This window comes from Ammospiza caudacuta, chromosome 5, assembly GCF_027887145.1.
Source record: "Ammospiza caudacuta isolate bAmmCau1 chromosome 5, bAmmCau1.pri, whole genome shotgun sequence".
NCBI lineage: Eukaryota > Metazoa > Chordata > Aves > Passeriformes > Passerellidae > Ammospiza > Ammospiza caudacuta.
The window spans coordinates 3,947,078-3,971,334 of NC_080597.1; the positions used below are offsets into that span (position 1 = coordinate 3,947,078).

At 39.9% G+C, this 24,257-nt stretch overlaps 1 protein-coding gene across 1 annotated transcript in view; it reads right to left on the reverse strand.

The window, feature by feature from the left end:
- Window positions 1-24,257, reverse strand: part of PTPRO (protein tyrosine phosphatase receptor type O) — a 139,356-nt gene that overhangs the window by 36,712 nt on the left and 78,387 nt on the right. Inside the window, exons 3-10 of the mRNA XM_058805432.1 lie at window positions 18,850-19,008; window positions 16,679-16,831; window positions 14,214-14,663; window positions 13,153-13,314; window positions 10,198-10,397; window positions 7,716-7,836; window positions 5,626-5,819; window positions 2,692-2,803 (exon numbers count right to left, since the gene is read on the reverse strand). Coding sequence (XP_058661415.1) covers window positions 2,692-2,803; window positions 5,626-5,819; window positions 7,716-7,836; window positions 10,198-10,397; window positions 13,153-13,314; window positions 14,214-14,663; window positions 16,679-16,831; window positions 18,850-19,008 — 1,551 coding nt within the window. The remainder of the gene's footprint in view (window positions 1-2,691; window positions 2,804-5,625; window positions 5,820-7,715; window positions 7,837-10,197; window positions 10,398-13,152; window positions 13,315-14,213; window positions 14,664-16,678; window positions 16,832-18,849; window positions 19,009-24,257) is intronic.

Here is a 24,257-nt window from a genome sequence, read left to right on the forward strand (position 1 = left end):
TCTGGGAGGGAAGAGGCTGAGAAAGAACTCTCGGTCCCTGGTGGCTTAAAGCTGTGAAAAGGCAGCACCTACTGGGGACAAACGTTTCAAACCTGCAGAAATGACAAACTGGCAAACCTCACAAGCCAGCCTGGCTGCAGTTCCTGGGCAAAGCTGAAAAGATTACAAGTAATAAGGCAATCAGAGGACAGGAGTGCGTTTAATGCTCACATTCAGTGCTGACCATCTATTGGTAAGTGCTTGCAATTTGACCAAATCAGCTTTCTTTGTCAGGGCTCTTCACTTAAAATCACAGTGTGATTTTAATGCCTCATTGCTATTCACCATTTTCATCAATACCCTGAAAGGAAAAGCAGGGCTGATGAACTATGCAAGGAGCATGGAACTGGCAGAGGAGGGCAGGATTTGGACAGGACTGAGCTTTTAGATATTGCCCCCTGTGCTGGGCCTGCTCAAAGAAAGTGAATTTCATAGTGCCAGGTCTGTTGGAAAACAGCATGTAGACAACAAATGATCAATTCTGTTAGGAGTCATAAAATAGAAGTAAATCAACACAGACCTCCGGTGTGAAGATGCAGGAAATGCAATCATTTAGATGCACACACACAGGAGAGCTTTGAATAGGGAGATGATTGTGCCTCTATAGGAATATTCAGCAGGTTGATGTTACACTTGCAGTTTTTATCTGCCTTAGTAAAGACAGTAAAAATTAGAGAGGCAGAGTGGGAAAAAAAAACTAACATGGGAAAACACCTAAAAGTGAGAGAACCTGCAGAGTTCAATGGAAACAATTTATTAACAGAAAAAACAAACTAAATTCTGTATAGAGACTAAAATAAAAAGGGTTTGTGTCTCTTCAATCAGTAAGATAAAAGTGCAAAAAAATATTTTGGACTGGATATTAAAAACAAAAAAATTCAGATAAGAGACAGGGGGTATAAACCATTGATAATGAGAGAAATTAACTATTGATACAACATTCCAGTTGGATATTTTCATTGAAGACCAGAAGACCTAAGAGAAGTTTTGCCAATCACAAATGGATGATATTTAAAGGTTCATCCATTTCTGATTTTGTCTGCATCTGCTGGTTAAGCAGTTGATAAATTTTTCATTTAGGAGCAGTAGCAATCTTTCCTGTCATCACACAGAGATCCAGATTGGTACTGATGACAGATTACCTTTTAGAAGACCCTTGATCTCCCTCATTTCTGCTGCAGGTTTCTGGAGATACAGTACTGAAGTGAGTGTCCCACTGGAACACTTCCATTCCAAAACACTGAACCTGGTACCCAAATCAGTTGGAAAAGACATTTTTTCCCTCATACAGCAACCAACCAGCTGGAAAATTGCTTCCTTACAGTGCTGCAGAAAAGCTGATTGATGCCAAAGGACAAGGAATATCCCTGGAGACCCTTCAGGAGGCTCCAGCTCTGATACACTGGAGGAGTGCCAGAATTTGTCAGCAGAGTAACCTGGATCAGGTATCTCAGCATGGGAGGGTTTCAGTGGAGCCACAGCTTTAAATGCTGCTGGCTTTTCTCTTGTGGCTCTCTGAGGCACAGGCTCTGGGTAAATCATCACTGAAAATTGGTCTTATTCAGTAAATTTTCCAGGTACAGGCTCTGGCTCTCACCAAACAGAAAATCAGGGACTGGGCTAGTGTCTGCTTTGGGGTGAGTGGCTGGGACATTATACACTGATTTTCCTTCTCATTGGATTCCTACAGATGGAAAAGAACAAGTATAATTCATTGCAACTCACAATAAAACTTAATTATTTCCTCCTTCTAGTCACCTCAACATCAGCAAGGTGAATTAAACAGTGACACTTAAAAGCAAAATTATTCAATGGAGAAGTCTGATTTTGGCCTGACCATCCTGTGTGCATGGTAAGGTGATAACAGGGCCTCTCTCTTGCTGCTCCCTCTGTGGCTGATCTGTTGGGCATACTGAAAATCCAAATCCAAAGAATCTGCCAAGAGATGCCAGAGTGTGTTAAACCCACGGCTGGTCCCAAGTGGAAGAGGGAAATCCCTGTGGTTATATCAGCTCACTCATCTCAGTGCTGCTCTGACATGGGGATTACTGGGAGGGTGATGAAGGAGAAAGAAACACTTGGAAATATTGCAGATAAATGAAAAAGTGTTTGATAATATTAAGAAACATATGAATTCAGGTTTACTAATTTAGCTATTAACTTCTCCATGTGTCAAATGTATGGTGTGGTAAAAGTGGAGCAGGACCCTGGCCCTTAGTGGAGCCATGCACTCCGTTGATGGAGGACTGCAACAGAACAGTCAAGTACCATGCTGGGCATAGGAAAAATTCATTTATATGTTCATTTAAAGCAGTCCTCAAAGACTTAAAAACAGAAAAAATAGAAAATCAAATACCAAAACAAACCAAACAGAAAGAAAACCAAAAAATCAAAACCAAAAAACCAAAAACAAAATGAGCAAAAACAACCTGCAAAAAACAAAGCAAAACAAAAAAAAAAACCCCAACCAAACAGCAACAACAAAAAATAAAAAAATAAAAAACAAAACAAAAAACCAAACAAAAAAAAAATCCAAAAAACTTAAATGAGAAATATCCTAACTGGCAAATATCTGTAGGTAGAAACACAGCACCCAGGTCAGCGCCCCTGCCCCCAGGAGCACTCCCCCAGAGTTTTCAGCTGCCTGGTTACCTGTTATGAAGCTGATGGTGGAGCTGTCACAGCAGCTCAGCTCTGGGTCCCCCCAGGTGACCATGGTGACACGGAAATTGTAGTACCAAGCAGGCAGCAGGTTGGCTATTCTCTGTAAAGGGACAAAACACAAAGAGAAACTCAGGAGAGAACTCACCAGTGTGAGGACTTCTGAAACACAACAGTATTTATAAGCCTAGTGCCCACACTCATTTTTCTGAACTCCCGTTCCTTCTTTCAGTGGAAATTGTCACTATCATATTTTCTGAAAAATCCCTTTGCCCAGGATTTTTCTCCTAGGAAGCTGAGAAGGCCTCAGAGAAAAAAGAAAGCAATAATTATCTGATTGCTTCTCCTGTGTTTTGCTGCTTTGGAATGTGGTTTGGACATTGTTTATCCAACATGTGAATTGTTTTAACTTAATGGCCAATCACAGCCAGCTGTGTCGAGGCTCTGGAGAGAGTCACAAGTTTTCCATTAGTATCTTGTTTAGCTTTCTATCTGTATCCTTTCTCTATTCTTTAGTATAGTTTAGTATAGTATTCTTTATTATAATATAAAACATAAAATAATAAATTAGCCTTCTAAGAACATGGAGTCAGATTCATCATTCCTACCCATGACATGGAACCCCAAAAACACCACAGGAAATCTCTGAAATTTGTCCTTTCAATTTAATAAAAATTCTGCGCAGGGGGAGCAAACACAGCTGTGATGGCTCTGCTGCTCATCTACATCCACCTGGTCACAGGTTCTGTCCACCACAGGAATCTCAAAGGATTTCCAGGGTGGTAAGAACCATTCACACATAGAAATCTTCCATCACAATTGCAGTGTGATGAAGGCAAAATATTTAACTGGAAAAAGTAGGTGTTTCTAGTTTGATTAAATGGGGTTTGAGGATAAATTAGAATCTATGTTTTTGTCTCTGATATTGTCACTTTAAGAGATTTTTTTTCCAATTTTCCACATGTATTTCACTTTCTATTATCATTTATTATAAATGGAATAGGAATGAAACATAAATGACTTATGAGACATAAATTATATATGTAAATATAAATGAGATATAAATGAGCTATAAAAAGCAATATGTTTTATATTATAGTATTGCATGTAATATTTAAGTTAAAACTCTAATTCTTCCACTGACAGCACAGGACATTTAAGACATTGATGTTTAGATGAAAAGCCTCTTGATATTTTTAAAATTCAAAAGGAAAATTCAAAAAAATTCAAAAATTAAAAAATTCAAAAGGAAATTGAAAATAATGGACAACTTCAACAATGTAGAAATTGCTATTTTCACAGATCTCTGTTGTTTGCAGTGGCCTTTTTTCTCCAGATACTACAAGACAGCGCAAATATAGGTGGTGGGATCTGTTCTTTTCATGAGTTTTGGAAGAAGTTGCATCCATCCTTGAAGATAATTGGACTTCTGACATGCCCCTGGTGTCATATTGGAAACACCAACATCACTTTGGCAATTTTCATGTGCAGAGCACAAAATGAATGAAGCAACCAAACAGAGTGAAAAGACAAATCCAGTTCCAATGGTTCTTATCAAATGTTAATGCTCCAGGAAATAATGCTTGATTATTTCCTGCTGCTGGAGACATTGATTTTTGAATCTTCTCATTGTTGCTTCAGAATACAGCACTCAGACGTGTCAGCAGGGATCAGTGGGATTCTGGAGCACCGCTGGAGAACCCAAACAAAAGTTCACCAGTCCCTACCTGTACATTAAATGCCACAACAGAATAATAGGGAAACATTCTTTTCCTAATTCAGGACCAGTCTTTAAAATTATCCCTGAAGAAATACTCACTTTAGCTGTGATACAGCACTGTTGCGTTTCAGATTGAAATCCAGACAAAGCAATTCCAACTTGGCTTCCCTGAGCAGGATGTGCAACAGTAAGGGACAACATCGTCTCCTTTCCTAATGAACCACATTAACTCTGCATGATAGCTTTATTTCTTGAATCACTTAGATCACTCAGCTATTAATCTATTTGTGCTGAGTCATGATTACAAGATATTAATTACCAGTTTGGTAAGTTATTTTTGTTTTTAATTTCCCTGGAGATTTACGTGTTAGATTTATAGTCACATACCCAATTACAGTAAAGCTGCCGGAGCCAAAATGACTCCACAAATGGTATTATGCAAATCAATTACAGTAAATCACTGTGGCTCTCACCAGCAGCAGAAGTTATTGCTATCTTTTTTGCATACTCATAACTTTCTTGAACAACTAATTTCAGCTGGAATTGCTTTCTGTCTCGCACTACAGCAAAGTCTGAATAAAATCTTTTCACTTTCTCCAGGAAATAATGGAAAAGAGGAGGAAAATTTCACTTTCTATCTGCAAGGGCACCTATGAATATATGTGTGAATGTGTTCTTTAGAGATCAGTGTTCACCTAATTAAAACCCTGGCCTAAGATTTGGCAGCTCCAGAAACACGAAGGCTTTTTTTTCCACAAAAAACAGAGCTAAGCCTTCCACATGGCACACTGAGACCAGCCTGCAAGCCCCAAATCCATACTATCAATGTTAATTATGTAGATAAGCCTTTGCACTGCACCCCCTGAGGAGATGATGGAACTTTTAAAGCCTTGACTGACAAACTGACCCACAAACTGAAGCTGCCTCTGGACTTGCTGAACAACCACCAAAAAACCAGGCTAAACTCCTGTCTCATTGCTCTGCTTGAAATTTAGCATGGTTCAGCTGGCAGTGCCTTACTTTAGAACAGAAAATGCCTCCAGCACCCTTGGCCAGCCATTTTCTCTCCTTTGCTGAGGGAAAAAATGTGCCAGGCTTAAAGGCATATATATACATATTCATGGGGAAAAGGCTGGGAAAAAAAAAGTCACAAGGTTTCAGGGCCACACAGGAATGGGAAAGCAAGGCAGGAATGGTCACTGTACCACTGAGGCAGTCAAGGAGACAGTTGCTGCTATTTCATAGTAGGTTGTCCACTCCGAGGTCATGGTCGAGGGGTTGAAGTAAAACATTTCTACCACGTATTTCCTGAAGACCCCCAGGAAAGGTCTGTTCCAGCTCAGAACCACAGCAGTTGGTCCCAAAGGGTAAAGAGTCAGATCCTTTATTCCAGTGGGCACTATAAAGCAGAAATTATGGTTAGTAACGTGCATGTGTTATCAGCTGCAATTTATTTTAAAATTATACCTTTCCTTAATCAAGTTCTACCTATTTCTGATTTTCTCATTACTTTAATCCCCAAGAACTTCCTGGTCACAAGCAGCTATTTAAGCCATTTTTTAAGCATTTGTTCTCGAGTTTAAAACTACTTTTTCAGAAGTGGCTACAGACCACTTTGTGTTGGCTGCTTAACTTGAGATAAAGCACACATCTCGCTTTCTCAAAAAGGGAGGGCTCTATTCTACTTTGAAAATCAGGATGCTCAGGAGATATTTCAAGATGCTCAAAACCAAAAGCATCAAAAGCCAGAGCACCATAAGAAAGGAAAGTTTTCATCTCCAGCCCTCCTTCCCTGGGGAACCCAAAGGTTCTGTCATATACTGCTATTCTTGCCTCACAGACAGTGACACCGAGAAAGTGTCAAGTGATTTGAAGAATGTCACGTTAAGGGTCAACCTCTGCAGCCTGGATGGTCTGGAAAACAATTATTCTCCATGATTTCACTGAGGCTACTTAAATAAGGACTTAGAGTTAACATTTGCCAGGGCTGCAGAGCCCCAGCTATTACACACCAGGTCAGAAGCCAGACCAGCACCCAGGTTACTCCAGCCCACATTGGCACATGGATGCCTTTACCTTTATAAACCATTTACTACATCTTTGCTTTGCTTTTTCTGAACTGCTGGTACTCACCCTGTGAAAATGAGCCTTAGGATAACGAGGGGAGAATGGAACACTTTTTAAAGTGAATTTTATTTTATTTGAGTTTCATTCGTCATTAGCCACCACTGGTAAGTTCACAGGACAATTTGTTTTTCAGTTCTGTTATTTTAGTATCATATTCAATAAACTGTTATGAAATGAAAACTCATACAGATGTTGTTTTACTGCATAAAAACAGCCTCTTTAGAATATGAAAGTTATGAGATGTTCTATTTAGAAACTGCCATTTTCAGTTTTGTAAGAAACTTTCATGGTTGTAAGGCCATAAAAAAGTGGAGAAAAGGAAGGAACATATTTGCTTTGGGTATAAATGATTTTAGTTTTGTAAATTGGCAGATTTTTGAATTACAGTGAGAAAGAAGCTCAAAAGTGTTTGTGATAGAAATTTCAGCATTAAAGTATACATAAATATTTACTTACTAATTTTTCTTTTCCTGAAATATAGCATACTTTACAAATTTTTATTCGGACGAAATCTATGAAAATATATAAGAAGATTGACTAGAATGAAAAGGCTCTCACCATAATCACTAAGCCACATGCTGGCTTTTATTTAAGGATTAAATTCTTAACAGGATAACATTTTTTTCTGTTTCACTTTCTTCCCTACATCACAGAGAGGAAGCAGCATTAAAAATACTGAAGATCTCTAAGTTTCAGCCACCTGCTGTCCCACTGAGCAGACTTTTTGTCAAAAGGAGAAGGAGACACAGGTTGAATATTTCTCTGCAAATGTAACCCTGTACATTGAATCTCATTCTCTTTTCCCTCTCTCTAATTAATACATTTTGTTTAAGCAGTAATCTTAACAAAATAAATTACACTGAAACTAAAAGTTACTAAATTCTGTCCTAAATGACCCTTTGTAGGAGCCTGGTGGAATCCTAAATTACAGGTATGGGGGCAGGAGCTCTGCTTGTTGGACATAAAACATTCTTGAAAATGTCAGTGTCAGCCTTAGAGGGTTCTTCTCATTTTCACATCCCAAAGCAGAGAACATTGAGATTCAGTCTTAAAATCAAGGTGTGGTCTACAGAACTTAATGAACATACTGAATATATTTAAAAAAAAAAAAGGAAACCAAACCCTAAAAAGAAATAAATGCATTTCAATCAGTAGGTTCAGGGGTTACCAATGGAAAATGTGACAGGATCAGAGGGAGGTCCAACCAAAGGTCCTTTCCGTAGGTAAACCACGACTTGGTACTGGGCACCAGGAACAAGATTTTCAATGAGGCTGCTGCTTGAATTCACCTGGGAGGAGAGGAACTAATCAGAAATGAAGCATTTACTTGATTAATAAAAGAGTATTGAGATTGTACTTGTATGGCTCCATTACAAAAGGCATGAATCCAAACACATTGGCAGCAAGACCTTCATTCATGGAGCGCCACGTGGCAGAACTGTGGCAGTGGTCAGGACTGGCCCCACAAATGATCTGACTCAGAGAATTGCACTGGCCTGGCTGCATAAGGTCAGCTACCTCACTGCAGACCCACTCTCTCCTGCTGCCAAAGTCTATTACAATATTCAGGCCACATTATTCATTTTCAGGTGGTGTTATTCAGGAGTATTTAGACCATGTTCTTTCAATTACAGCCTGAGGTTTTCCATCAGCCACTGGAGCTATTCTGTGAGCTGAAGGCAGCATTTTGGGGAATCTGTCCTCTGACTGCATCTACTGAGTGACTCTACAGAGAAAACAGAGAGGAAATATTCTCTGTGTCATCGTCATCTCCCCTCCACAGCACCACAAACTGTAACTAAGGGGCATTGTGATTTTTCTTTCCAGTTTGAAAACATCACCGTTACAATTCCTGCTGTGCCCCACCAGGTTTCAGTCAGAGCTGGAGGCAGAATTCCTGACCAAGTGATTCCTGCTCTGATACAGCGGGAAGAGGCTCATCTCCTGAAGACTCCACAAACAGCAAATGCACAGAGCAGCTTTGAGGAAAAGCCTCCACACATCCTTTCTAGAGCTGCAGGCTGGCATTTCCCACTAATATTTTCTTCACAGCCTTCCCAAAGTCTGTATCACAGCCACCTCTGCACTGGTGGCTTTTTGCAATGCACATGAGTGTATCACTGCCAAGCACAGATTTAGTGAGGAATTTGTCTTTACCAGCTGCTCTGGAAAGCTAAATCACTTTTAAATCATGCACCATTTTAGAAATAGATAGAACTCTTGTGCCATGATCTAGCTGAGGTGTTAGAACATGGGTTGGACTCGATGATCTTAAAGGTGTCTTCCAAACTAGAATTTCTGTGATTCTGTGAACTCTGCACTGAATTTCACTCTTTTCAGGTCATTATGGAGAAGACAAACTAATAGTTATTAACAATTCAAGGTATAGTAAGTTGATAAAATTGGATACAAGTATATATATATAATGACAAAAAGAAATAAATAACTGTATTTAGACTTCTTGACCTACTTGCAGTAAATTCAAATTTACTTTTACATATATCTTGTTTATTCACAGATTAACTTTAGGTACTTGTTTTTGACTTTGTAGATGAATCCTGTAGTATCTGTGAAAATTATAAATGCAAATGTTTGGGATTTGTGTTTATAATCACCTACTGGACTTTGCTTCCCATTTAAATGGCTGCACTTCTAAGAAATACAAGAAACAATAAGATAACAAGCTGATTCTGAAAAACTATTCTCAAATTGTCACAACAAGACACTTCCAAACATTTAAGTTCAAAGCCATTCTTGAACTGAAACTCAAAACTTCTTCAGAGATTAATTTTACAAGGCATTTTAAGGGTCAAAAATTATTATTAATCCACTGGCAGGGCTGATCATGAAGTTGAAGGAGGTGATTTACAAGGATGCCAGCATTCCCATCCATTCCCATGGGTGGGCTGCAGTGCTTTGCAGCCTCCTCCATCACACATATTTCAGGGAGCCAGACAGAAGCCATGGCCCTGCTCAGAAAAAGGCTGCATCAGCATCCTGGTGAGGTCACTGAGAGGTAAAGGGCTAAAATCTCTCTAATCGAAGCCACGTACCACTGACCTACCACAGGCACAGAGCCTGCACTCACTAAGGGCTTCAAGCAGCAGAAAACTGTCAGGTTTTGGGGTTCAGCACTCTTGATGGTTATAAACACATCCCATAAAGGACTTGTCCAAACACATCCCATAAAGGACTTGTCCATACAAATCACTCGTGGTCTGAATTGCTGTTTGTTTCCCAGTACTGACACTTTTTCCTATGGATGAAAAGACAAGCTGGCTTCTGATCATCTCGAAAGCTCCAGAAGATTTAGAGTCAGGCTCTGTTCTCAAATGTGGGACAACTAAGAAATAATTTATGCTGCTTTGATGACAACCACGCATGTGAGGACTTTGTTTATTACAGATGCACTGCAGCACATGCCTGAGTGAAGCCACAGCAAGTCCAGCAGGAACAGCGCTTGAACAAGCCTGTGCTGTGCTGCACATTCTCACTGCTGGGCTCCCCCCTGCACTCAGCACCAGCCACATCCCTCCCTCTGGGCTGCAGGAGGGAGCAGCAGCCTCAGAGAGCCCTGGGGCACAGGGATTCTAAACAGCAGCGTGATTATTTTCACTGGATTGGAAAACGCTGCAGCTTCTGCTCCGTACCTCAGTGCAGTAGTGTTTCTCCAGCCTTTGGCTCTCCTTCTGCTTCTGGCAGGTGAGGGAGAGCACAGACACGATGGTGCTGTTGCCACTGCTCTCGTGTGACGCTGTCCAGGAGGTCAGGGCAGTCGTGGAGCTCAGCACTGTCACTGTCACATGCTGGGGCTTCTCAGTGAGCTCCTCTATCCACTCCCCTGTGGGGCCTGGGATGTCCCAAAAGCACAGGTGAGCAAGCCACTCCATCCATTTGAGGCACACAGGTTAAAACACCCTTATTTCAGGGAATTATTTATTCCCCTTATTCCCTTTAATAATTATTTATTCCCTTTATCCCCCTTTATAATGACTTAATTATTTATTTATTATTTATTATTAATAACATATTATAATATATTAATATATATTATAAAAAGTTCAAAACATTATTTATTTATTTATTATTTATTCCCTTTCAGGTGAGGGAGGCTGGACTGGCAGATGTCCACCCCCACAGCACCTGCAGCTGAGCCCGTGACAAGAGGAACGTGCCTGTCTCCTGTCTGACAATTCAGAGGGCATTATTCTCTGCTGCTCACCAGAAACCACACAGCAGGATCAGATTTGCTCCAAGGGAATGCTTAAAAGCACGGGCAGCCAATAATGTACAGATCATTGACCAATGTTAAAGCATAAGCACACAGATTTTTTTCACCTCTCTACACACTGACACACCCTCCAAGCACACCATAGCCTCGAAGTATAAGATCAAGTTCATAGAGGTCACCACAGTGAAGAATCTCATTTTTTTGGAGCACTTGGTTGAGAACACAGCTTTAAATATAGATAAAAGAACAGTTTGGAAAATAACTTCAGCTAGACTTGGTCAAAATTTTGTATTTCACGAAAACAGCCCATTTTTCTTGTCACTTTTAAGCAATACTTGTGACCTCTCTCTCCTTGACATTCTTCCTCTGTGCAACTCTAATGGTAATTTACATTTATTGATAAAATAAAACAAATGCCAGAGCAAGAATGTGGTTTAAGATCAGCCTATAAGATTTGACTGCTATCTGGATGCAACAAAAATATGTAACCGAAAGCCAGTAATTTGACAGGATGATTCACCAACCAAGCATTACAAGGAAAATATATGATTGATACTGTGGGCAAAATTTATTCACAGCAGCAGACCCACACCCACAGAGGTAAAAAAGAGGACTTTGATCATTAGATTATTCTCTGGAGACAGAGGATGTACATGCAGCTCTCACTGTTCAGAAGCTGTTTCAGCACTGGCATTAAGGCAGCAGAGATGCCTCATGTCATAACCCAGAGCTGTAGTCCCCACACAAAAAGCCTACTTGATCAGACTCAGGAAGGGGAATAGAAAAGCAATTTCAGCCTAAGAGCATTTGTTCATATCTCCAATTTGGCATTCTACCAGAAATACATACAGAATCTATCTAAAACATTATGGACCTTGCATTTGACAGAATAACTAAGGTGACTGCCAAGAACCCTCATTTTGTTGTAAAAGCCTGCAAAACTAACTGACAAAACCCAAAGTTTCTTATGTGTTACATGTAAAATTAAAATGCCATTGCTTTCCTCTAACACTTTAATACTTTATCCATAAGATTCATCCTTAATCTGGCCATCCACCCCCGTGAACTTTGGGTTAACATGTCCTCATTTCTCTCAGGTACACAGTTAGCATGGTGGACACTTTAAGCATTAAATACTGCTTAATGAAAATAAAATATGTCACACCTTGCAAAATGGAACAACATTTGGCACTAATAGCAATGCTGCATATTTCTTTATCTACTTTAATGCTTTTCATATAATAAAGCTGTCCAACTATTCCTAGAGAAAAACAGAAGACTGAAATTAAAAGAGCAGAGACCTTCTCTCTCACATGCTGTTTTCTGGATGTTTTCCAATTATTGTTTCTTTCCAGTATAAAGTTGTTAAAAATGGAGCAATAGTGGAATTGCTACAAGCAGTCTAGCATTATGATGAATTCAAATTTAAATACCTATTATTTGTAAAGGTTATGAAATACAAAAGGCACAATTTTTATTCATAATATACTGAAGTGCTTTACTACATTTCCTTTTAATGGGATTTTTTCTGCCAGCTCTGGCTACTGTGTCTTGTTGCAGCACTCATGGTTTGGGAAAGCATTATCTTTTCACATGCAAAATTGTGCAGTGCTGCAAGTATTCCCCTGTCTCATTCCATGGGCATTCTGTAGGGTGTATCTATTTCCTTTTGCAGAAAAAGGTGCAAAGGTGACCACAGCCATTAGAAGGATAATGATCTGAATTCACCAACACCTGTCTCACTTGCTGATCCAATTGTCAGTCATGGTATTAGTTTACACAGCAGTGTATTATTACTTTGTCTTTTACTAAATCTCCAGTTAAGAAAGCCTGGGATTCTACAGGGAAATAATAAATTACTTTTTCTCCTTCGAATTTAGCAGGCTGAACCACTTCATCTGCTGTAATTTGCTCTGTGTTCTCTCAGAGACCATTCAGTTTCAGAGTTCAGTGTTTAATTGTGCAATTCCCACACTCTCAGCCTGGGCTGCCCTTCATCCCTAACACAGTGCATACTCCAGGAGTAGGAAAGTTAAATATTTCCCAAGCTCTCTACAACCACCAAATTAATTCTTGGAATTAAATCCTCACTGTGAGAAAAGGGAAACTCAATTTCACTTCTGAACGCTGACTCCATCACATCACTTGCTTTCCTAAGACTGCTAAGATGGCACAACCAAGGTCCATCCAGGCAGGTTGTAATAAATTAACATATTTGCACTGCATTTCCTTCCCTGGAACAGGGAATTCCAGAAGACCAGACCCTTGTGATCCATCAGCAGGTGCCAGAAATACCCCAGTGGTATGTATCAAGCTCTGTACATTACAGTTATGTTGCTCAGGGAGAAAAAGCTGAGTTTGGTGAGATACTTACTGATGTAAAAGCTGAGTGTTTTTGCTGATTGACTTCCCCGAACTTCACAAGAGCCAGAGGAGCTGAATGTTGTTACAGACAACTTGTATTTTCCTGGTTCTTTCAGTTCAGCAACAAATTTGTGGGTGTCCTCACTCACTGTCAAAAACTCTGTGGAGTTCTCTAAATCAGGAGGGAGAAAACAAAGTGTGGATTAATTGAAATTTGAAATGTTCCAGCCACCAATAGAATTATTTACATCAGAAATGCTAATCCTGTTTCAACTGAGGGATTAAAAGGTATCCAAAAGGACTTTATTCAAACAGTGCGGCAATATGTATGGCAGTATAAATCTTGTTTAACAAAAGAGAACTGCAAACTGTGGTTTACTCCTGCTCAGCTAGAAGTAGATGCTGCACAATGCAAAAACTGCTCAAGAAATGCATGGGATCTAACAAAGCCCTCTGTGTGGGAATTCATAAAGTCAGAGGGTTTTGGGAAAGCTGCAAAAGGCAGGCTTTAAAGACAGCAGAACTGTCATTAGAGCTGAGCAGTAGTCATGAGATAGGTCAGCAGAAAAAATACGTAAAAAGTAGAAAAGTAAGGATAATAGCTGCAGAAAAGTTTATCTAGTGAGATATTAGGAAGTTCTAAGCTTAATAATGGAGCTCTGTGCATTGTGTTTTAAGGCTTACAAGCAGGTATTGTATTCTAAATAAGCAAGCACTGTTTTAACCAAAGGTATGTGTGCTTATAGTGGTTGGATAGAACTACTGTCAATGTGCTTTTGCTTTGTGTGAGTGGTCAAAAGACTTATAAAGTAAGTTGTAACACTAAGTTCTTGGTCTGCTGCCTGGGATGTGAGCTGCTGGCATCTTCCCATTGTCATAGCCATGGAATGAGGCTGGTGCTGGAAAATAAAACAGCTCCAAACATGTTCCCAGCTGTTTGTGATTTGTACATAGACCCCATCCAGCAATACTCTGAAGCACAGAACCAGGTAATTAATGATTCATAGAGGAGACAACCACCAGTGGAATTACAGAAAAGGCGGACAAGAAGGGCACGAGGCTCTGCTTTACCTTCCCTTTCAATATTGATGTGGAAACCATCAAAGGCAGTAGGGGGCTTTGGGGGCAGCCAGGTCAGCACCATCTGCACAGGCAGGAAGGGAGGGGGCTCTGCTGTGGGCCTGCCAGACCCCGTGCTGGCATCAGGGGCTTCATAATCCCTGGAAGCTGCAGGGACAAACTCCTCCTCGCCCTCGGAGGACTCGGCCTCGCTGGACCACCAGGACGGCTGAGAGCTGGCTCCATCCTCGGTGCTGTTGGAGGGCTCATCCAGCCAGCCTGCAGAGGAGTTTGCTGCTGGGCTTGCGGTTGGGCTCTCAGAGGGACGGCTGGATTTCTCTTTCCTCATGATTTCCTGCGGGCCGATGAAGGATTCCTCGGCGAAATTCCCGCTGTGCTCTTCCCAGTTGTTCCTGTTGATTGGGATGATCTGGACAGAAATGTTTCGGGGTGGGTAAGGAACTGGAAGAGAAGCAAGGGGTAGGATTTTAATGGGTGTGTTCTGTGCACCTTTAAATGTATTAATTCCCCATACAAATAGCATTCTTCTGGGGATGGCTTGAAATAACTTCTCACTAAGATCCTCCCTTCTCTTGCCTATTCCCATACATATACCAGAAGCGACTGTGGTGGGATCAAGACGAATAAATTCACAGATAAATTCACAGCATAATCACAACAAAGAATGCCAGGAAGTAAAGTAGGTGTGAAGTCACAGTAAATCAAACTTCAGTGCTATTGTAACAGCAAGGCTACTCCAGTGTGAATTTTTAACAGTGAATCTTTGTTGTGTCTTCCAGGAAGTTCTCGGTCGTGGAAAAAAAAGCCCACCTCTGTAGAAAAGAATTGAAACATTTGCAAAATGAATATATGCCATATCTCATATTTTAAAAAATAACCTTGCTGTAGGGATTTTCATATGCTTTTAGCAGCCACCTTTTCACAAGCATTAAACATCAGTTTAAAATTTAATATTTGTGAAAGCTTGATCTTAAGATTCAGGTCTCCACAAGACAAGAGTCTGGCACGCAAAGAAGTTACTTCAGCTGATGGCAGGAGGTGAACACACAGCATTTTGTTTGTCTCTCTGTAATTGCTTGTCTGCCTCTCCTTACACACTCTAAGTGTGAGTAACCTCTGCAAATAATTTTGCCTGGCACCTTTTAAGCTGGCACTTTACAGCACACTAATTTGTTCAACTCCCATCCCAGTCACAGCAACTAATAGAAAACCAGACTCTACCTTCTCATTGCAGTTCATGTGAAAAATGAGGCATGGGAGGGCAGCAGGAAAAAATAAAAGGGATCCTGTTGGTTATGGTTCAATATCTGAACAACTGTATTTAGGATCTTCAGGACAGAACTCAGCTGGCATCAGCTGGCTTAGTTCTGTCCAAGGCAATGGACCAGCACCAGTGTATTCATCTGAAGATTTGGCCTTTTGATTTTGTCGCTGGTACATTTCACTTTGGACCCTGATAAATGTCTGCGGTCTAAGAGATTAACAAAAAAGTTTTGGGCACCATCCCAGGACCAAATTAAATTAGTTCTGGACCCTGAACAAATGCAATTTTCAGCCTCTGCAACATTGCTGTCTTGGAAATTAAAAGTTCACGCTTCAGGGCACAGAGTGGCCGCCAAGTCGGGCAGCTATGACATTCTTCTCCGTGATGGAAAAGTGCACAGTGAGGAAGGGCTTCTCGAGCAGTTCAGCTGTGATTCACTGCACAGGGAGACAGACCAACAGAGACAGATCAATAGTCTGCTCAGTGCAGCTATTCCTGTGGCATAAAAATTCATTCTTTACATGTGGTGGTGTTCGAGGGTCCCCAGGACAAGGGGAGAGATGAGAATCTTGACTCCATGTTTCAGAAGGCTGATTTATTATTTTATTACATACATTATATTAAAAGAAAATTATATATTAAAACTGTATTAAAGAAAGAGAAAGGAGGGAGACATCAGAAAGCTAGAAAAGAATGAATAATAAAATCTTGTGACTGACCAGAGTCTCGACACAGCTGGACCTGTGATTGGCCATCAAGTAAAAACAATCCACATGGAACCAATCAAAGATGCACCTGTTGGTAAGCAGCCTCCAAACCAGACTCCAGGTAATCAGATAATTATTGTTTACATTTTTCTGAGGCTTCTGAGCTTCCCAGGAGAAAAATCCTGGCAAAAGGATTTTTCAGAAAATATCACAGTGACACTTGCACAAGGCCTAGGATACCTCATGTGAAGGAGAAGTTATTTTCTAAGAAGCAAGCTTTATAACAGAAACACTCACACAAATTTCCCTGTGCACTGTTTGCATCACAATCCTATGGAACAGCCACAAATCCTCTCTCCCCTCCTGTGCTCCCAGGACTGCTCCCACACAGCCCCTGCTCTCTGTGGGATCAGTCCCCTCCATACAGCAGCAAGAAAAGCAGCAATACAGATTTGAAAGAAATTATGTATAAGAATTTTCATCACCTGTTCTGTGCTGCTTGGGCTCGTGCTGGACCCCGCTGTATTCCACCAGCGTGCTCTTGTTGAAGGTTGCTTCTGATACCAACTGAAATGTGATGTTGCTGTAGCATATGCCTGGCAGCCAGTGATTGAAAACTGTTTTACCTTTGAAGAAATCTGCACAAGGTTTAAAGAGAAAAGAAGGAAGGGAAATAAAAAGCAGATAATGCATCAAAAGTTTGCTTTCTGATAATGTGACTGCACATGGTGAATGGGCAATGCTTTAGATGTTTAAACACTTTTCAGCCTGCTCTGAAATATGAAATTGTAATAATTCAGTTTGCCAACACGCTTTTCCTGGCTGTCAAAGCCACTTTGCTACCAGAAAAAAGAAAGACACCAAAAAACAAAAAAAAAGGCCCAGCACAAGAAACACAAGCTGCTTTTCACTGGCAAGGGAACTGAATCTGGCAACCTGCTCCACGTGACGGGGAATATCTCAAAGAGCATCTGGCAGCTCCTGCAGACCTTTAACTGCTGCACGCAAAACCTCTTTGGTGTTTTGCTGACTGAGGCCCAGCGCTGGTGGGAGATGCTCAAAGGAGCAATCGAGTGGTGCTGAGGGCTCAGCTCACATCCACCACACACGAGGGCTGAAGAGACCTTGCTCAGGGCTATCTGGCTGTGTGTAAGCTGATTAGTGAATCTCCTGATTTAGGCTGACTCTTTTATTTATCAGCAGTTTTAGCGTTACAGCCCCCAGAACCATCTATTAGCTGTGGAAGAGACAAATTACGGCTGGTGTCCTTTTTGTTCTCTGCAAAGAGGTCACCTGTATTTCTGCCATGATCCAGACTTTATCCTTCCGAACTTCTGGCACTTTACAGCACTGAGGAGAGGATTTCTAGCCCCACTTTGTATTGAAGCAAAGAGACTCCCAAATTCTCTGACCTCCTTCTGGAGGTGTGTATCTCCCTTTGCTGACTTTAAAGAGAGTTTCCAGTGATGAGTCAAAGACTGAGATCCTTAATTCAGTACCTAAAATTCAATACAGCACCTACTGGATTGCCCAGAGATTTTGATTTTGGATTTAATTTTGATTTGATTTTGGATTTTACTGCCACTGTGGGATGTTAAACCATTGGGGTTTCAGGGTCCACAAGGCACATTTGTGCCTTCCTCACCTCTTAGGGTGCTTCCCACAGGACATTTATAGTCCCATTTATACCTCTGAGGCAGATACTGTGCTTAAGCCATACTGCAGGGCAAAAGTTGTGAAGAAATATATGAAAGAGTTCAGTTACAAACAAATAAAAAAGAAAGCAGAATTTGCTCTTGTTCAGATCATTCAGGTTGGTTGTTTGCTCAGGCTGACTGTCTAGACTGCTAGATTGATTGCCCTTGATTAGATTTTTTTAGGAGCATTGAAATTTCTATTTTGCAGCAGGGTTTATTAGCTCAGGGACACACTGAATGCTGCATTGATGTACTGTACAGCACAGCACTGTGTCACTGCAGGGTGACATAGAACCACCAGGCTTGATCCTGTGCCAACAATCAGGTTTATTGAATGGGTTTCCCTCCTCTGGGACATCCCAGAGCTTTCCTATCATCCACAGACCAAAGAGGGAACCTTGGCCAGAGGGGAGAGCCAGGGAGATTTTGTATTGCTTTGAACTGACACAAAAGCACCAGGGACTGGGGATGCCCTCCCTGGCTAATTTCACACTGAATACAAAAATCCAGAGTCTTCCTCTAAAATCCAAAAGAAGGGAAACATCACTGGAACTAGGATTCTTGGAATTTAAAAATCCCAAGTGAACCACCAGCTCAATTCAAAGACCTATCCCTTACTTCTCAATATACAAGCACATTAGCAGAAGCAAAAATCATTATATATATATAATGATTATATATTATATATATGATATATTCTATATAATCATTATATATAACATATAACATAATATATTAATTAATATACATGTAATATAATATGGAATATATAATATTATATATATATATATATATATATATATACATATATATATATATATATATATATATATATATATATATATATATATATATATATATAAAATATGAATACATGTCAAAACCCCCATCTAAGACCACTGTTTTGGATGTTTTCAGCAGACTTAGCATTACATTTTGGTGAAATAGTTTCCACCTACCTTTGTAGAGCATTGTTCTGTAGTCTTTTCCTTCCCAGTAGCTTATATTGACCCTGGTAAAAACATTGTACTTCTCTGGGTACTGAATTTCAAACAACACTCCTGTTTCTGGAGATGGCTTGTAGTCATAGATAGAAACATTGCTCACAGGAAGTGGTTCTAAAGGATATACAAACAAAAGGGGGGAAAAAGGAAGAAAGGGGCAAATTAATAGGCAAAATGAGTTCTTTGCACATAAAAAAACATCAATGAAAATAAATGCTTTTGTAAGTATGGCACAGGCACTCTTAGATCTACAAGATGCTATTTGGGGTTTCACTAAGGTGTGGGGCAAAGCTACCTGGGACATTGTCAAAGCCAGGATTTCTATATACCCCTCTTTAAAGAATGTATTTTCTTAACATTTATGTTTTAACAGCAAAATTTCCATATTTGACATTTAAAAAAAAAAATTATTTAAGCACTCAGTCATGACCTCAGAAACATTTTCATCTTTAATACTTGTCAATCACGTAGAAGTGCCCAGACAAAACCAACACAACACTTGAAAGTGCTCGTGACTTCAGCATAAATGTAGAGCTTTCCAGATAAGCTGAGAAAATAATCAGTGTAATGGCCAAAGGAAGCTACATGAATAAAGATTTCCTATTTTGGTATCTATACATTTCTTTGTTTCATGGGTAGTTCTACACTCCCCATTCCCACCATGTGAGAGGGCCACCATCCTTATCTGTTCATCCACACCAAACTTCTACAAAAGAAACAGCACCACTGCCATTATTTTACTGCCAGATGAATAACTGAGGTACAGAGAAATAAAGTGGTTTATTGGAGGGCACAGGGAAAGCCTGTGCACAGGAAGGAGGTAAGTCAGGAGCTGCTGCTCTCTGAACTCAGAGTCAGCAACAAAAATTAAGAAAAATACCCTGTGTCCTGTGATTTGAAATCCAGACCAGTGCAGCTCCATCAGCTGAGGAAAGCCATGTCAGTTCACTGCTGCATTGTTGCTGACAATAAGAAAGTCACATTTTTATTCAGCCTTCTCTACTCAATAAAAAACCCCAAGAAAAACTAAAAGAAAGAATATCTTTTGTTCAATGCCCTCCTCAGCAAGAAAAAAATGACAGCAACCCAATTATCCTGTGGTTAAGAGGTCCAAGCAAGGTTATATTGTTAGCTGAAATTTGTCATAGTAACATATTTTAATGGAGATAGCTAATGTAATTATGCCTACATCCTTATAAAGATTAGCATGTTGATTTAGTTTTTGCACACTACAGGGATCAGATTGCAAAATTCAGGCTGTTGATTAGCACGGCCCTACAGGACCTGTTTGAGTCCAAAATTCTGCTGCTGTAGGCCCTGGAGAAAAAACAATAAAATATTTTTCCCCAAAGAGCATACAGTAACAATGGGCAAGAGAAAGAGCAGATGAAATGGGAAGATCAGTATCACTATCAAAAGTGGAATTATCCCACAGGAGGTGAAGTTAATCAAAGCTGGAAAAGCAACACTGCAGTGAAAGAGAAAACTAAATCCCAATGACCAGTAGAGTATTTTCACTACAATTTCAAGTTTCTAGATGTGATGAGAAACAGAGAAGAAAAACCAATTGGGAATAAAACCATAGATGTAAACAAAATCTCTCACCAAAACTAGTGTGTCATCATTTCTAACTTTGCCAGAACATGGAAATGCAATAGTGTGGGATTATTAAACTATTTCTCATGGTATTATCTCCATCAGATATATATCAGTATATTTGTACATTAACCACTTACAAAGAGAAACTCCCTGTTCCACAGATACCAACAGGCACTTCAGTGATGGGATCTGTGAAAATTCTGCTGACATTTCATGATAGCCCAGAAATCAGCAGGAGTAGAGCAGAGCACAGGAAACAAAGCCTACCCTCTTCTTTCTGCCAACGCTCTCCCCATCGCTTGTTCCGAAATAAAGAGTGGAAATGACTCCCCGCATGGCCAGAGTGTTCATATCACAGCTCACACAGCACAGCAGAGTGGCTTAAATGTCAATAACAATCTCTAAATAGCACAGTGCTTATGTGCAGGCATCTCCCACACTGGTGGGTGTGCCCTGGGCTTTCTGCTGCTATCTCATTCACATCCGAGGTCACCTCATTTCTGAAAGAATTACTGGAACTTCCTTGTGCCAGTGATTCAATTACCCCCCCTTTATTCCTTCCTACAACAAATCAAATAAAGGATGGAAGCCATATTCATTTTTAATCCAGATGATTTTTCCTCCTGATGCTTTGATTTAATTAAGCAACAATTGAATTAAGTGGTAATCACCACAGCCTCTCTTTCGCGTCGCTATCTTCCTCTCTCTATCCTCTCCTTGCTCGTGGCTGATGTTAGCAGAGCTGCATAAGTGGCATAATGCAATTTAGAGATCCTCCCATTATCTTACTTCCTTCAGCACCAAATCTTCACATCAAAAGCTATTTGCACACTGTGAAATTAAAAGAACGCTCAGCAGATAACCATCATGCTCTGTCTTTCACTTACTAACTTCTCCTAGGGCTATTAAAATTAAAGAATATGTAAAATGCCACTCTTTACAATCTATATTTATAATTCAGAGCATAAACAGTCTGGTCTTTTTAATTTTACTATTTTCAGTGTTTAGGATCCAGCTTGTCACAGATTTCAGTGGCTGTCAAGAAATAGCCTAAATAAAGTGGAATCACAGAAATTTAATACTTAGAGCTTTATAAAAGCCCTGTACTATGGTGAAGTGATATTGCAGAAGGGATTTAGAGCATTTCACTGTCCCTTTTAATAGTTTAAAGTACCTCTTCACTTACAATCTCTTTATTTTTAGACTTGGAGATTATATTATATACACATAGACAAGATTGCAGCATCAAGACCTGAATTTGCCATTTTTCATAGTGCCTCATAATCTGCTGCTTCTGTAGCAGCTGCTTTCCCAATTTATCTGTTTATAGGAAAATCAACTTCTCTGTTTATCCTGGACTTTCCAGCATTTTGCATTTAGCATATAACTTACATTACACAAGCATCAAGACAGCATAATCAATGTGCCTAACATCTTTCTCCAATGCCCTGGAAAATTCTGAATGCTAAATCCTTCATTAATGCATTCAGTTTGTGTCAGACACATTATTATTTGCAATTCAGGGGGAGAAAAAAAGTGCTGTGAAAATAAGTACCATATTTCAATCTAAATCAATTTGTTTGTAATATGTGCAGATTGGGTCACTCTACAAATTGAATTGATTATTGTTGTGGCTTTGAATACAGCATTACATGTGGGACTGAGATCTCTTGCTTCTCACATTGGAACCCAGATTAATCGTTATTTACCTCCATATTGTGACTTTCATAAAAAAGATGTCCCATTAATGGAGTGACCAAACCCTCAAGGGTAATTCTCTTTATTTACAGGAAGAAGTTGTGAATTATGTAATTTTCTCCCCAGGATGACACTATTTATGTAGCTGTACCATTACTGGGAGTAAGGCACAGCCAGGGTAAAGCTTCCATTATGCTGTAAACTTTAGGATGCTTTATCTCTTGTTAAAAAGAAACCATCTTTGAGATTAAAGAAGCTCTTGTTCAATACTTTGGGAACACAATGTTCAAGTTTATGATAGGCAATAGTGATATTGTGCTTATGAAGGGGGAATGTAAGTGAAAATATACCTGAGCAATGATGACATATAGTGCAATTTCTACACGGCCACATAAGGTGATAAATAAAAAGATGACACAACCTAAAAAATAATGTTGCCACAAGAACAAAGGCATAACTACTGCTTTTGAACAGATTTAGGTCAATTGTTTAGATCCTCCTTACAATGCAAATTACAGCAGGCTGCAGTTCTTTCTGTTTCTTTGATTTTGATGGAGAAGGTTTCTCACCCTAAAAAGAGGATGACGTGGTTTATTTGCTGGGAGAAGATGAGCCCTAATGGACCTAGATGCTGCTGTGAGTTACATTTCAAAGTCAGGGCTGCCACAGATAACCAGCCTTTTTAAAGGTGTTTCACATCATCCTTTAAGAAAGAAAAACTTGAAGGCTAAAGTTTCACATTTCATTGAGGAAAAAAACCCTCTGAAGCTGCGAGTTAAAGAACCCTGATCCATTAACAAGCCAGAGGAAAGGACTGGCCCTGCTGAATCACTTCCTGCAGCATCTGGCACAATGACAGCAGAGCATTAACTGGGTGTAATGCCAATTACTCTCTGAGGCTGGAGATCAGAGTCCCAGCAGCAGCTGTTGGCCTCTCCAGGAGAATATTTTTGTAGGAGACACAGAGGCAGAACTCCCCCTAAAGGGAATATACTTCATAGTCATGCATGTAAGGAACCATCAGCTTTTGAAACAATGAGACATTTTACCACTCAGAACTCCTAATCAACGGCTAAAATAAAAACCAGGCAGAGCTGCTCTTAATTACCATCAGAGATCCTCAGATCCAGATTTCTCCAATTCCCAGCAGAGACACGTTTTTTTCTTGCAGCATACAATATCTTTGCAATGTACTGCTTTCCCCATTCCTACAAATGTATAAATATTTTTTCCTTCACAACATAAACCTGACAGTGCATATGGGAAAAAAAAAAAGCTGTATGGGTATGACTCACCCTAGGAAGAATAAAATAAGACTTCAAGCTGGGAAAACGTAGGATGAGTGAGTGAGAATATCAATCACTGATTTTACAGATGTGCTCTTCATTTATTTCATAAACTACTTTAAAACCAATTAGTAATAAGGTGGAATTTTCAGTCAAGTATTTCAAATACTAAATAAATTATGCAAATTCCAGAGTTACTTCTCCCCCATTGAAAAGCCAAAGCTCCAAGAGCAGAGGAAAGCAAGCCTGAAACAGCTGTGTGAGACACCAGAACCACTTTAAAATTGCCCAGACTGGAAGAGGTGACTTTGGCAGGCACAGCACAATTGCATTTATAGGAATTCAGCCAGGAAGGTGAGATTCTCACAATTATTCTTCTCAAAACCATTGCAAGGATCTTTAAAAAGCAGTCAGGGTTTCCATTTTTCTCCTTCAGTGATGTACTGAGCCAAATTTGCTGAACACAACTTTGCTACAGAACCAGAAGCAAAAAGGGCGATTTTGTGCTAAAATTCAATGTTACAGGTTTCTTATCTAAGAGTTTTCAATTAGCTCATCCTTTTCACTGCAACAATCTGGACCACAGAGCCTAAATGAGGAAATTCTAGATAGCTTGTGCTATCTTTGATTAACATGAGAAAATCCTGAAATTCTCCAAATCAGAGAAGCAGAAGTGTGCAGTCTTGTAGAAAAGGACCAAATGAACAGTGGAACGCTCAAAAGGAACTTATACATCCACATGAATATCTGCATGGATGACAATGTAAGGAGGTGATCCAA